This window comes from Nipponia nippon, unplaced genomic scaffold (assembly GCF_047370975.1).
Source record: "Nipponia nippon isolate SJK-2023a ecotype South Korea unplaced genomic scaffold, ASM4737097v1 scaffold_20, whole genome shotgun sequence".
Taxonomy (NCBI): Eukaryota; Metazoa; Chordata; class Aves; order Pelecaniformes; family Threskiornithidae; genus Nipponia; species Nipponia nippon.
In genome coordinates, this window is record NW_028262337.1 from 9408541 (window position 1) to 9424459 (window position 15919).

At 39.2% G+C, this 15919-nt stretch overlaps 1 protein-coding gene across 2 annotated transcripts in view; it reads left to right on the plus strand.

The window, feature by feature from the left end:
* Positions 1-31: 31 nt before the first annotated feature.
* The window catches only part of NLN (neurolysin), a 39574-nt gene continuing 23686 nt past the window's right edge, over positions 32-15919 (plus strand). Inside the window, exons 1-3 of one of the 2 annotated variants that reach the window (XM_087759664.1) lie at positions 32-214; positions 12766-13022; positions 15515-15663. In XM_087759664.1, coding sequence (XP_087615790.1) covers positions 183-214; positions 12766-13022; positions 15515-15663 — 438 coding nt within the window. In that variant the 5' untranslated portion in view covers positions 32-182. Of the gene's footprint in view, positions 215-264; positions 430-12765; positions 13023-15514; positions 15664-15919 lie in introns of those variants that run through there. The other variant, XM_087759665.1, reaches the window with a different exon arrangement.

The following is a 15919-nucleotide window of genomic DNA, read 5'->3' on the forward strand; positions in this document are numbered from 1 at the left end:
CGTGCTCGCTCAGTAGCGGCGGGAAGGGCGCGAGGAGGGGGCGGCGACGGAAGCGGATGCGCGGGCCGGCGGCGCGGGGCTGAGGGCTGTGCCCGCGGCCGGCGGGCGGGCGCGAAGCCGGCCCTTCCTCCTCCTCCTCCTCCTCCGCAGCCGCCACCGCCTCCCCCGGCGCCGCCCTCCCCATGCTCGCCCTGTGCGCGGGCGCGGCTCGCAGGTAGGCGCGGAGGGGAAGGTGGGGCCGCGGGCCGCGGGCCCCGGCGGCGGGGCGCCTCACGGCCAGCCGCGGCGGGCGCTCTCCGGCGTGGGGGCCGCCGGAGCGGAAGCCGTGAGAGCCCCGAGCCGCCCGCGGCTGGCGCGCAGCTCCGCGTCCCTCGGGGAGCCGGGCTGCCGGCGGCGGGGCCCGTCTGACCCCCGAGCGGCCGGGCCGAGGTGGGGAGCTGCCGGGCGGCTTTGAGGAGAGAAACGCCGGCGGGGCGGGGCGGGCAGCGGGCTGCAGGTGTGCGGGGCGTGCTCCGAGGGGCCGGGCGAACAATAGGGCAGGACACTTGACAGCCTGTGGGGTGTATCGCCTCGGCTCCCGGCGTGCTGCCCGCAGTCCGCCTTCCCTGAAATAACCTCCGTTGTGTACAGCTTCCAGGTGGGCAGGGCGGGCGGGCGGGCGGGCGAGCTCTCCGAGGTGTCGTTCTTGCACCGCGTGTCAGACGTACCGCGGGGGAAGCGGGCGGGGAGACAATAGAGTGAGGGCCGAGGCTGTAGCAGTGGGGCTCTTCAGCAAGGTGTATGCGAAGCCACACGTGGGCGATGTGTTTTTAGTAGCTTTATAAAAAGGTGTGTCGCTATTTCGCTTTATATGAGGGGTGAGATGGGTACAAATACATTGCCGAAGGGTTTTAAAATAAGGGATTAACTCTTTTCTCTGTAGTGAATACTAGCTCTGAATGGACCCAGACAACCAGTGGCTTGTAGGCAGTTCTAGATGGACCAGACAAGTGAGCATCATCGGAGAAATTGAGAGGGCAGAAGAATATAAGCAAAGGACCAGATTTAATAGGAAATGTGGAAATAGTAGGAGGGTCACAATGTAAATACGTTGTGGTAATGAGAATGGAGCTGAATTTGAGTGAAAAATGAAGAAGATGGTTACCTCTTGTGGACTTTTGAGAAATGACAGTTGTGTGCTTACTGCATAAAACATACCATTTTTCTCCTATTTCACAGCCTTTGTTCAGGTGGAATTAGGATGGAGGGGTACTAGCAGTTAGAAAACAAGGTCCAGAATCTGTTCTTTTCATAAAGCTCCTGCTGTTTTAAATTAATTGACCAATTTACTGTTGAATAAAGTGCACAACTATTTTCTTTTCCGAATATACGTTTACATTCTTTTTGTATAGTCATTTTCACTGTTCTCTGTATTTTGTGTTGACTGTCCTTGTTTGTTCTACAGATTTTTCCAACAAAAAGAAGGAAAGGAAAGAAAGAAAAAGAAGGATGGAAGTTTTTTTCTTTAGAAAAAAAATTTAAAAGTCTATCTTTGTTTGCAATTTGCAGTTGGAAACTAAAGATACCTCCTTCTTAAGTAATAATAAAGTATTGGGTATTGATTTAAATTTTTTTTTCATCACTTGTTGTAAGTATGGCGGGGAATGATCACTGCACTTTGTTAGTTGTGATTTTTTTTTTTCCCCAGTCATCATTTCAGTGTGCCCAAATAATTGTTTCACAAAAGAGAGTGATCTTGAATGCCTAGTAGTGACCTCTAACTTTCAAAAGTTAAGTTAATCAATTGGTCACAGAAATGTTGCACAGCAAAGACTCTCAGCTTCTATTTTTCCCAAGGGCATCTTAACATGAGATAAAAACGACAGTCTTAGCAAGTTTCAAGTATCCTGCCTTATGGTGAATAAAACTACATTAAGGGTTTGATTCTTCAGGTTAAAATAGGCAGCTTTTAGGAGGGAGCCTATTTCCAATTAACTACTTTTCCTATTGGAATCGAAAAGATTCAAATATTAATATATAGTTCAATAAAACACATGGAAAAAGGCAGGCTAAGATGTATATTAATTAAGTAAGCACAGTGGTCTGTTTACTTTTTGAGGATATTTTTAGAAATGCAAAAAAAATCTGAATAAAAGCAGACACACTGATTTAAATAATTTCAGTGTCCTAAAATAATTCTCTAAGATTCTTGAATTCTGGAGTCTTTCTTTAAAAATCTTCAAAATCATGTTTTTGATAGGAAAATACATATACATGGACTCCGGAAAAAACTAGAATTTGTATTTAAGATCTAATTTTAGATTTCCATCACTGGAAAGAAACTCTGAACACTGGCTTTTCTTTTGATGAGGAAATAAACCAGCAAGAAACTGGGGCTGGGGGAAAGAGGCAGGAGGAGGAATGACGCTGGAAGGCAAAGAAACAGGAAGAACTTTCTTAGTCACTTTCTTACTTCATACTTATCACCACAGTGTGTGCATATGCTTTCATTACATTATCAGATCCAATGCCTCAGCAATGCAAGGGCCAGACAGAACACTTGGAACATTCTTCCCTTTTCTTGTGGTCCATGGACTGTACAACCTCCTCTGTGTACTGCAGCAGCAATTTTTTCCTGTGGTCAAAAGCAACAGCTGCCACCTTTCTAACCACAGCAGGCTTGAGAGGCACAATTCGTCTATTAGAAAGAGTTTGCAGAACAAAATTGTTCTGTGGACTGGCTGAGACGATGATGTCGGGCTCAGAAGCATTTTGTGGACTGAATTTGACCCAAGGAGCACCAGTTGGACCACACGAAGCAACGCAATTAATCTCTTTTTGGGGCATACCTGTTCTATCATTCTCTCTATAAAGGAAGAAATGCCTCCCTTGGAAAGATTTCTTTTAAATGGTTTGGGTTAGTTCAAAAGTCTGTCCTTTCTTCTACAGGAGCCAGGATCAGGTACCTCTGAAAACATGTAAGACAGGATGAACGTTCTGTACTATCTTTCCAGAACAGTCTAGGAATTGAGGACTTCCCAACACAAAAACAGTTGTCTCATATGATCCTGTACAAAAATTTGTCCAGTAGTACCTTTTTGCTTTGAAACTGCCTCCTAAAACTGTGTTTGATATCTTCCTGAGTTATGTGGGAGGCAACGGGGGAAAAATTGATCCCTGTTCACTCTCTTCATCCTCTTCATGATTGTATAAATCTCTGAAGTACTTCCCTGTTGTCCTTTTCTTTTTCCAGTCTGAGGAATCCCAGTCTAGTTCTTTGAATGGAGTCCATTGCTCACTGCAGCTGGTTGTTACTAACTCATGATGACTTGGTAGAACAGGAGAAGGTTTTGGCAGGTGGGAGAACAGAAGATGAGACAGTTTATAACTGTTGGGAGGATCAGAACTGCACATAGTATGTGTGTGCTTCATGTTACTACAGAGTGATATAATGAAACTTTGTGTTTTGTTCTCTGCTCGCCCTCTACTAAATCCTATCATTTCCTTCTTTTCAGCTGCTTCTTGGCTGATGTTTTCATTAAACTGTTGTGTCTCTAGAATGATTAGATCAGCTCACAGCTCGTCACTGTGTATGTAAAGTCAGAAGTGTGTGTCACTTCACATTTATTAAGACAAATTCACTATGTTAGTGGTTTTAAACTTTACTCAGTGTTGTGACATTCTTTCACATCTTTTTGTGGCTGCCTTTAGCACACTGCGTTATCAGTACATTATCATCAGTAAATTTTGTCACTTCATTAATCCCACCTTTTTGTAGATGAGGTATAAATATGTGAAAGAATGCAAAACCCAGCATGGAACCCAGCAGGGCTCCACTGGTCACCTAGTTCCATTCAGAAAAATGAGCAGCCATTTCTGTTTATTTCCTAGCTTTTAACCATTTATCCATAAGACGATCTCCCTTCTTATCACACAGCAGCATGGTTTCTTTAGGACCTTTTGGTCAACAGCCTTTGGAAGTCAAATAGATTATATTAACCGATCTCTGTCTGTTGTGACTTCTTCACAGAATTCCAATAGATTTGTGAGTCAAGATGTCCCTCTGTAGAGGAGACTTTTCCAGTACATGTTATATGTATTTAGATTAGGGAAGGCAAGGTGAGGATGGGAGGAATTACGCTTTTCTCTGAGCAAAATACGGTTCGGGGTGTGTGTTCATCATACCGTCTCTAAGAAAGCTCTGTCTTTAACAGAGACACTTTGTATTTCTACTGTAGAGTGTGAAATGAGTGAAGTTCTTGGCCATACTTATCATGCTGGAACAATCTTTCACATAGCCTGGGAAGCACTCAGTGTTGTTAAGTCACTGTTCACTCAAAAGCCAGAGCAGAAAGGAGACTTTGTTTGCTTGCTTAGTTTGTGATGTTGAGCAGGCACACAGGAGCAGAGAGTGCTGTCTGGGATTTTGCAAGCATTGAAACAATCATGGCATGCTGTGATGCACTGTCTTCCCAGGAAGAACAGTGACGTAAAATGGTGCAAGTAAGTGAGATTAGGTCATCATCTGCCATGAAGGCATAGAGTTTTCCAACTCTACTGATAGCAAAGAACATTTTTCATTGCTTTGACTGTGTGAGACTTAAGATCAATGGGAAATCAAAGGGTATTTCCTTGGTACAGGCTGAACTGGTTAACTGCGGGTGTAAATAAAAGAAACCTTTTGTCTTTACAAACTGTCCTCAATAGTTTTCTCTGTCCTGCAGCACCACTTCTTTTTTAGTTGGAGTCAACAAGCTGTTTTCCATGCATTAGCTGATTGGATTCAAGTACTGAACTATTCTGGCAGTAATAGTGTGTGGTGTTTGCTTTAAATAGCTGCACTCTACCTGCTGTTTATATTGCTGGCATGATAGACATATGATAGATGCTTATGCAGCAGCACCTGAGAGAGCTTAAAAGCAATATTTTTTTCCACTGTCTTTCCATGGTTCACTTGCTGGTAGAACCAAACAGTAAGATAACACTAATCAGCACCTCCTGCATCAAGTTCAGTGTAGTACACTTACTGTCTGCATGTGAATGTTGAAAAGTCTCTCGACTTCCTTCCTAAAATCCTCCAAGCAAGGCGTGCTGTGATGGAGGTGTGGTGTGACACAGAATGGATTGAGTTCACAGAATGGGTTTGAAGCCTAGTTTAGCAGTCCTAGTAACTTTGGGTTTTGTTTTGGGTTTGCTTAGTTATTTGTGTTTTTTTTTTTTCCCTAGAACAATGGATACTATAATTTTAGAGATCAGACACTCTGCAGAAACAGTAGCCTGACACTTCTGTGCGTTCCACTTCAGATTGCTGTGTGGAAGTCACCTCCTCTTATGAAAGTCAATCAGACCAGTTTCCAAATTCCTTTTGTTTAAAGACAGTTGGAGGGGGCTGGAGGGAGAGGATGTACATAAATTAACATGTTATGCACATGTATGAGTTCCTACTTAAGGTCTGGATTTTCTGTTAGTTGCCACAGAGTGCTTTTTTCAATTACTTTGCTGTTGATGTTAATTCTATCAGAGAAACCAGTAAACATCTGTAGCCAGGTAGTGCGGTCATAAAAGCAGCACTGAGGGTAATGTATGTGTCAATAAAGATTTTAAAATGGGTGTATAACTTACAGCTTTTTTGACTCACTCACATTGACCTGAAGAGCTAAAAGTATATCTGTTATAGGAGTATAATCAATGTAGAGTGTACAATGTAGAGTGAATTAAGTTGCAGAGAATCCTTTTTTTCTGAAAGGTGTAATGACAAAATGAATGGTTTAGTGTTAAAAGGCGCTGGATTTTCTTCTGTTCCTTCAAACACAGCTTAAGAAAAAAGCCAGTTTCTAATGGCAGTTATGGAGCTTTAAATCAGGAAGTACTAAACATGCTCTCCTCTTGCTATAGTGAGATCTGTCTGTGCTAAACACAGTCATGACACAGAGCCAAGTACTTTTATAAGGAAAATGGCCCGGGAATTCAAGGCATGTATTCACTGTTCCATACACCATCAGGAGCCAAAGAGATGAAAGGACTGAGAAGTGAAGTGTAACAAGGACTTCAAATGTGTTTGTCCAGCAGGAAAAAGTGGTGACATATATTGTGGGGCTGTAGTCTCATTCCTTTGGCTCAATTGAAATAATGTTGCCCTGTGATTAGCTTTGCACTATTTAACTGTACTTTGTTTGCTCTGTCTTGGACTTTCCCTGCTCCCCGCTTCTTGTTTTTGCCTTGGGTTACTGAGTCCTCTGCTTACTTTGCTTGATTTTGTCCTTGCTTTACTATAAAATATACAATTACTTCTTTTTTAAAACTGTGAGTCAAAAGTGAAACAATATGGAAATATATTTAAAATTCAAGCAAGAATTAAGGATCTTTAAATAATACAAAGATTTTAGCCTATTAAATTTCTGTTTTAAAATCTGTCCTGAGAACACAGACCGACTGCAATGCATCTTACATTATATTAATGCTGCTGAATACTCATTGTGGTTTGTTTCTGAAATGCTTTTTAACTTCTTTATATAAAGAAAGAAAAAGTATTCCATTCCATATGATGCTTGGCTGTTACAAAGCTTTGCTTAAACCATGCCTGTCTGCTATCATTTGTATATGTTTAGTAGCACTTGAGTCTCACTTTCAGGGAAATGCCAACATATGTCATATTATTCAAGGATTAAATAATTTGTCCTGAGGCAAACTGTCACCTTTTTATATTGCCGTAATGGTACGTGTCTAGTTTCTTTTGGTTTTTTGGTTTTATTTTTTTTTTAACGAGACCGCTAGGTGGAGTCAAAACGCTTAGACCCCCTGAATGTTGCTTGCGGGTACCTGCTGAGCATGCTCTTCACATACACATACACAGTGCTGCCTTCCAGCATGCAGCGCTGGTTCTGCTGCAGCCTGTGGGACTAGGAAGTGTTGTTTAACTAAGATCTGCTGCTTCAAAAGAGAGAAAGACCAAAATGGTCTTACTGTTGTTCTTAATTTTAAATTCACTGTTTTTACAGAGCTTCTTACAGTAAACTATTGATTGAAGAAGTTGTTCATTGTGATTTGCAAATCTGCTCTTACTTATATCTGTAGGAATGTCCCCTGAAGTATACATAAGGTGCAGCAAGAAAAACATAATTGTATTTATTTGCCAATAGAGTATTTAAAAACTAAAAGATGACTAAATTATCTGAATTTGAGACCCCTTTCTCTCTGTCTTTCTCTCTCTTCTTTTTAAAATCTTGGCTCATGATTTACCCCTGAAGCTGTTATCCCAGATCTTTTGTCAGCAGAGAATATAGTTTTCCATCCCACGTGAAGCTGATATACTCTGTTTTTTGTGTGGCTACATGGAACTGTCAGATCTATTAGCAAGTACAATAAACTGGTCTGTAGATATGTTTCCCAGAAATACATTTGTTAATACACTTTATTCTGTAAAATTATACTTGTCATTGTAACTAATACTGTTTAAATGAAGATTAATTTGAAAACTGGAAGTACCATTAAAGAGTCTTGGATGGAGTCATAGCTATCCATATGTAATCAGAGTTAAATGAGACAGCAGGCTTAAATCTTGACCGTATTGTAAAGTGATTATCAGTAGTAGGAGCATATTGTAGACAAGCTTGCACGTTTTTGTGTTTGTATTTTCTAAAGCTGGTACTACCCTTTGCTGCTTCTGCTTCATAGATTGTGGCTTTCTTGTTTTATTTTAATAGTGCTAATGGAACATGCCAACAAAGGGTTGCTTGGCATGTTCCAGTCACGGAAAATGTTTCTAAACAAAACCAGACTTACATAAATGTTTAATATGTTCAAAATACTTACTGCACAAGTTAAAAATCAGTCTGTAAATTCAATTGCTTTGTTTGTCTTTGCAGCAGTTATGCTGGCCACTGTATTGCTGTAATAGAGTATTATAAAGGTCCTTCTCCCTTCTAAAATGAAATCAAATTTGTATTTTCCAGAAGCAGCAAGTAATCAAATTGTAGATTTGTTGGTAAAATAAATTACCCAGCATTCTAGCAAAAATAGCAATGATTGCTGTCTGTAAGTTAGAAGCTTTGTTTTCTTCTTAAAAATCCTCTTTTAGAAGGAGCTACTAAGCTTTTAAGTTGTTATTCAGCTTGCACTGCTTTTGGTAGAAATTATCATTCTTACCGCTTTTGGGATTGGCAGATTAATACCCTAATTTGTGCTGCTTCTATAATACTCTTTGTTGTAGCTGAAAGTCCAAACCAAACCTTCTGTGCCTTTCCTCCTGAACTTCTCATAGATGGATGAAGCAGTGCACAAATGCATGATATATTTCAGTCTGTCCCATATGTCATTCCACTGCCATAGGACTCACCCAAGAAAAAGGCCAGTGCAAGTTACCAACAGAGGCCAGTTAGATATTCATAGTAAAAATGCAATGTAAATAAAGGTGCTTTAATTTTGAAGGACCTTACAGGAACATAGGGACTGGAAGGGACAGCTGAGGTGATCAAGTCTAGTTCTGTGTAATATAATCCATTTTATAAGCTGGTCAAGCTCCATGTTATAGATAGAGGTGTTTTCACTTCCTGGTGCTTATTAGGCAGCTGTTTAAGAATCTCACTGCTCTGATGGTTACAAACATCTCTTAAAATTCTAGCTTACCTGTGTTCCTGACCAATTTATTGTAATTTGTTCTCATGTCAATATTGCCTCTTAGCATCAATAGCTCTTTTTGCTTTTGGGCATTTAAATGGTGTGTTTAATGACAGCAATCATCTTGAGACTTTTTTTGCAGGACTAAATTCAGGGGCATTTCATATGTGTTCGTAGCAGTAATGTAGGCTTAGGTGGCTAGTGACGCTTTTGATCCTTCGTTTAGGCCAACACAACTGTTTTGAAGTCACACATCAAATAGATGATGGAACTGATAAGCTGAAAAAAAGCTGTGCCCCCTGCATTTTTTTGGTCCACTTCATTTTTCACCTGTATGCTGCCCTGAATCTTTTCGAAGTATGACCCTACCAACAGCTATGCTGCTGTCATTGATGGAGTGGTGTACTCCATCCATCAGAAATGAGCAGCAGAGGAAGGAACAGGAAAGAAGGATATCTTAAGGCAATATTGCTACTGGACATGAACCTTATCCTTAACCTAGGCTTGTTTAGATACATCTACTGTTATACACTGCACTGCAGAAAATTGAGTGTAGTATCTGAAAAAGTTTGAACTAGTCAGTTCAGGCATTAGCATCAGCCTACCCATGGCCACATGGGATAATTGCAGTATACACTTAACATTATTTACAGACCTACATTTGTTCATCCTTCTGTCTAATTTAAACTGAATCAACTGTTGCTCAGTCCAAGCAATGATTGGCTCTTGCTGCCGTTTACCAAATGCAAGCCTAAAATAATAATTGCATCTTGTTGGTTCAGTTGCTATTTGAAGAAGGCTGTTTGCTGTTGCATCTGATTCCTACCATTATTAATAGAATTTATTTTCCAATTTATATCTGGGAAGTAAAGTTTCCCTCAGTGATACAATTTACTGTAGTGTTTTCTCTCTAATAGCACGACAAGTGTAGTTACAGAGCATTTTTGAAACAGTCATACTATTTTAGCTACACTCTTCTTTCTTGTTTCTTTATAGTCTACTTAATCTTTCATTTTGGCATTGTTTCTTTGTTTCTTTCTTGAACAAATAAGATAAAGTTAGTAAATTATCAATTTTATTGCAGTATGATACATGGAATTTGGGGAATTTATTTATTTACAGTTTTATGTAGACAAAGAATAGGAAATACATAGCCACAAAAGAAATGGCCAAGATTTCACCTCTGCATATATTTTTATTTGCACGATGTTTTTTATTAATCTGATGTAGTTACTTTGGCCCTAAGTACAATCTGATTGACTGGTAGCAAGGTAACAACACATGTCTGTGAATGGTTATTTGAAGAGTTGCATGTAGTGATTGGTTTCACGTGAAATGGTATGGTACAGTTTTTGAAGGTCCACCTTAATTTGGTCGATTAGAAAGACTTACAGGTCTTTCTGAGTTTGTAGTGCCTTTGTTAATCTACATAAATGACTGCTTCCTTGAATCAGCAGGTGGAGACAAGGTATCAGCATTTCAAAACTAGACAGTTCTGTGTTTTCCTGTCTCTAACAGATAGACAACCACTTGCTGGCATTTGTAGCAATCCTTTATGCAGCTGTCAAATTTGTATGTGTATTCCTCAATTCAACTAGCCAATATACTAAGAAAATCAGGTGGCATATTTTTTTGTATTAAAAAGTAGGGCTCTGCAGTAATCAGGGACCCTGCTTTCAAGCTCCTTAAATCAGTCCAACTTGAATCATTAATTAAACTTGTTGGACAGGCTGAAATGAATATAATCTGCTGGTGCTGTGACTATTTTAGTGTTTGTTTCTGATAATATGTAGTTGGTCAGTGACAGGGCTGTATTTTCTACGTGCCTAGGTGAAGGTAATGAATGACAGAAAGCTGTAGGATCCCTTTAAAAAAGAATATCTGCTTCATATCCTGCACTTTAGCATAGTTGTCAGCTTTTATGTTGTTCAAGCTGTTGTTGCCCTTTGATTCTATTTTACTTTTATTTTTACCTTAATTTGGCACATTTCGTATTCTTTCTGATGTTCTCAGCGGGGGTGAGGTGGGGAGTAAAGTTCAGAGCCTTGAACCTACTTTTGAGGAGGTTTCCATTCAGCTCCCATGAGGTTTTACCAGAGCTGCACTAGCAATGCATGAAAAACTAGGCATAGGGCAGTTCAGTGGGAAGCTGTTCATGACTTCTTAATGAAGTACTGTTCTTTAATGGATATGTAGATTCAGGGTAGAATTCAGTGGTTTTGGGGGATGGGAAACTAATTCATTCTGTGAATGCTGATACTTAACCTTTCGCTGCCATGAAAGCAGCTTCATTTATCATAAACTTCTAACTGTGATTCAAAGTTTCAGTAGTCCAGTGGAGAAGCTACTAAGGCATTAATGTCAGAACTGAGTTGGTATCAGAGAGATAGAACAGAGGTGGAAGGAATATTCTTTATTCAGGCTTCATCTTCAGAGTTAAATAATCAATTTATTGACATTGATGTTTCTGTATGCCAGTAGAAAGGAAAAGTAAACATCTTGCCTACACTGGTGTGGGAGGATTTGAAGAAACTGTGATAACAAGGAAGAAAAAATTCTCAACATAAAGCATAGACAGAAATGTCTTTCATTTTTGTCTTGCATAAAAATAATTTTGGCTAGGCTATTTCTAGAGAATTCCTCTTATAGATGAGTGAGACTTTTAACAAAAAGTCTTGCCTTCAAACAGAAGCCCTGCATGCAGCTCTTTTCAGATTTTTGGCGTTTCACTCTTCTGCTTTGTTTTTCCTTCAGGCTAAAATTGCCTATCCTTTTGTGCATGCTCCCTGCATTGTATGCCAAAACCCATCTGAGCACTTATGCACATACCAGACTGGTTTTGCAATAAAATTAATATAGGCACAGTGGCTAGCATTAAGAGAAAAAGGTATTCAATGTAAAATAGTGTTAGATAAACATCCCTTTTAGTAGCAAGCTCTCTGTGTGTGTTCTTGTATTTCTTTAGTTATGGTTGAAAATTTTAAGTTGTCATTATTACCATAACAACATATGATTTTTGTTTTCTAAATTATGAGACTGACATATGGAGCAGATAGTAAGTCTCTGCCAGCCAGAGATCCTCCTATGATACTAAACACTGCAGCAAGTTTTACTGCTTGAATGCAAGCTGTCTTTTAATTACTATCAAATTATTGACTGCCTCAGCAACTACTTCATATATAACTGAGCTATTAATGTAGTCAACATCTTGTTGACTGCGTGGGTTTCTATTAGCCCTACTTCAGTCAGTTGCCTGAGTTTGTATCCTTCTCCTTTATACAACCACATTGAGTGTTGGTTTGTTGGGGTGGGAGGGTAGAAGCCTGTATTTCTGAAGCCAGTATCTTCTTAACTATGTTTGGATTCATTGCTTCAAGTCACTTTTTTTTTTTTTAATATTGTCAAAAAGATAAGTGAAAAGGCAGCCATTGATTGCACAGCACGCTAAGATCAGTTACATATGTAAACTTTTCTGCTAGCTAAAGCTGAAACATAGTTGATTTATATAATCAGGATTAATAGTACATAAATTACAGTAAACTTAGGTACCTGTTCTGGCATATAGAGTGAAACTGTCTGTTTAAAATCCGCAACAAGTAAAGGAATAAATTTTCAAGTGACTAACAACTCAAAGTTTTCCTCCCATGGCTGATTATGTGTGCAGACATCCAGTATAAATACAAAATTTTTTGTTATAATGAACACAACCAACAGACTTTTTTGTGTGTCTTATTTTGTGCATCTTTGCAGCTCTTGGTCTTCATAATCTACAAATCACTATGTGAGTTTTATTTCTTATTTCAAAAATGCAAATACTGTTTGTTTCTATAGAGTTTCAGTAACTGTAATTCTCTTTTTCTTAGAAGATTAAATAATAATCTGTCTGGTTTTGTCAATACCAAAGTTTTTATCCCTGTCTACACTTAGTCATCCTCTAAATGGAAAAGGTAGAAGACAGACCTCTGATTTATTTAAAATTAGACTTAATTGACAAGGGTAACGGCTGTGTATGATCCTGCTGGACAAGTTCTGGCTCTAAAAAGGACTTTGTTCTTGCTTGTCAAAATATTCTATAATTATTAAAGGTCTGTTGCCTTTTTTTTAATGTTTACTATAAATTACCCTTTGGACTAGAATCTTGCTATGCAAAGATAATTTTTATACTTTCAGGTCCGTTGGGCCACGGCTTGTGTTGAGAATGACATTAGGAGCAGAAATTACTAGCCAGCTCAAGGCTTCTTCATACATAGCGTCAGGCCGAAACCTTTTGAGATGGGACCTGTCACCAGAGCAAATTAGAACAAGAACAGAAGAACTAATCAGGAAGACAAAGCATGTATATGACAGTGTCGGGATGGTTGATATTGGAGAAGTAACACATGAAAATACTATACGGGCCTTAGCAGATATAGAAGTGGAATACGCAGGTTAGTGTATGTTTTCTGTCATTCTTTCCATAAGGCACTCTATCTGCACATAAAGAAAAGATAGTTGTTGCTTACAATTCTGATCCATGCTGTTCTTGTGTAGAATGTGTAGAGGCCTCTCAAGGGTCCTCTGGTCGTAATAATCTTTCAGGACTTCTCAGTAATATGTAATGTGATCAGTTACAAAGTTCTGCTGCTTTATTCTAGAGACAAAATTAACGATTAGCAAAACTGTGCTATTGATCTCTTTGCTGCATCCAGAGAACTGGATTGGCCACCAGTTTTCTTTTTGTGTGTGAAGGTCTACACAGTTACTTTTTCTTTTCCAACTGTGTACAACCGCTAGGGGACAATGTCCAACAGTGTAGACTACAGCGTCTATGGCATGCGTAGTGCATTCAAACCTGATAAGCAGTGCTTTTTTCAGACACTGCAGAATCTGAGACAAAGTCAAACGGAACAATAGAAAGGTTGATAAGCACCTAGTGGAGAAAATGTGATGGTTGAGAATGGGGGAATTTTTGAATGCTTTTTTTGAAAGAAAACTGCTTTACTTGCTCACTTTTATATTATGGCCTTTAAGGCCTTGAAGAGTCCAGGGAGAGGTGTTGGTCATGTAGTCACATCGAGATTGTTCTGAATGAATTATCAAGACATGCCAATACGTGGATGGATTTTAATGGTCAAACACAGGTCATCCAGTTAATTTGTTAATAATTGTCAGTAAGAGGAGATGGGAAAAATAAAAATGTGGTTTGGGTGGCTTTGTTTTGAAAAACCTATCAGCTGCATGACTCTCAAAAAGTAGTCAGTGTAATAAAACATCAAGTTCTCTTAAATCCTCTAAAAAACCTGCAGTAGCAACAGAAGTGCTGAAAACAGCCATCTTGGCTTGGAGCAAAATCTTCGCCTAGCAAAAAAGAGCAGCCTGCAGCTCAAATGATTGTACTGTAATATTAATCTGGCTTTCACATTACTTCGAATTACAGTTTAGGCACATCCAGTGACTTGACCGGAATTGATACTGGTAGAAAGATTGAGTAATCTTCATCCAAACAGCTTCCTGTCAGATTCAGTTTTAATTGTACCAATGTATTTGGTATAATTATTGTAAGCCTTTCCACCAAGGTATAAAACTCTCTGCTTTAAGTTAAATTAGAAGGAAAATATATGTTTGATTCAGAAGACACTGGCCACCAGCTTCTCAGCGTAGCCACCAAGACTTGCATCTTCCAAGATGTACTTTTTTTCTCTACATGCTATTGCAGTAGTGGGTCATATTTAAGCTTTTAACACTCATCTTCAAAGCTCTATGTGAAATGAGCATGACTTACCTGTGAAACATTCCATGGCATATGATAAGGATGTATTACTGCAGCAAGACTTACATTACAACCTTGGATTTTTAAGGCCTGTGTGTCCCTTTCACATGTACATGAAAGACCTACCCCAGTAACTGGAACTTGTTATCTGAAAAGACACAGATGACAACAGGCCTTACGTTTCACTTGGAAGCTGCCAAAACTCGCTTCATCATTTTGAAACATCTTAGCATGAGGGGGGGGGATGGGACAGGGGAAGGGGGGAAGTTTCCTATGGACTTCAAGAAAAAACCATATGCCCATGTTTGCATTCCAAAGTTTCTGAGGGGCTGAGAGTATCTCGGGGTTTGATGAAACAAAAAATCACATAAAATTACATAAAATTACAAAGCTTTAAATCATCCTAGAATGTTGTTACCCTACAGTGTGCTTTTGGGGGGGTGGAGGGGTGTGAAATTATAATTGGTTTTAAATTAAATGAATTCAGCTGGTCATAACAATTCATTTCTATTTTAGCATTTCTATTCAATGTCATTGTAAGATGTAATATTCCTTTAATGAGCAAGGATTTACTTAATCTCAAAAGTGTATTCCAAAAAAGTAGTATTTCTCAGCTTCTGATCTCTAGAAGTTCAGAACACATAGACAGGACCTTCTGTATTTGCATTATTGTTTCTCCTTAAACACAGAAGAGAAGATGGGGATTTGACACTATTCTCATAACAATGTAAAAATAACTTCAGGACAGATGGGCCTGTTTGAAAGGTTCAGTGCTTTTCATTTTAAATGCTAACATGGAAGCATCTGTGCCAGCTGTGTCGGAAACAATGTCAGTCTTCACTTACAAATGGTTTGTCTTTCAAAAATCATGTACCATATTTATACACAATTCAGTTGATTTTGTAGCAGTAAGAAGATGAGATAACTGGGCTTGGGTAATAGATAGTTTCTGTAAAATGTTTATTTGTTATAATGGTGTGCGGTTTTGTCCTTTCACCTGTTCATTTTTACATTACCTGTAATCACTTTATTTGCTTTAAGCCTGATCTGAAGTGTCGGCTTGCTTTGGGTACTTGTTTCTTATGTCTTCTATAAGTATCAGAAAGGGGGAAGTTCCTTAAAGTGTTTCTAGCCTCCTGTGTAAGTGTTCATTGCCTTTTATTTAAACAGTGGAAAGAAGCATGTTGGATTTTCCCCAGCATGTCTCACCTGACAAAGAGGTACGCTTAGCAAGTACAGAAGCTGACAAAAAGCTTTCTAATTTTGATGTGGAGATGAGCATGAGAGAAGATGTGTTTCAGAAGATTGTTTATTTGCAGGTAAATCACATCACAATGATATCTGCATAATTTGTGGAAATGTAGATAAAATTACAGCAGTGAAAAACTTTTCACTAAAGTTAGTATCCACAACACTTTTCAAGATCCCCATCACTGTGTGTGTTTCCCCTGTGTCTGTACCAGTCAAATCTTTCCAGTGGGACACAGCTATACAAAAAGGCTGTGGTTCCACAAAAACTTAAGCCGTGTAACTTGGTGCTCTCACTCTTTGCCTCTCATGTCTAGGTGTGTGTAT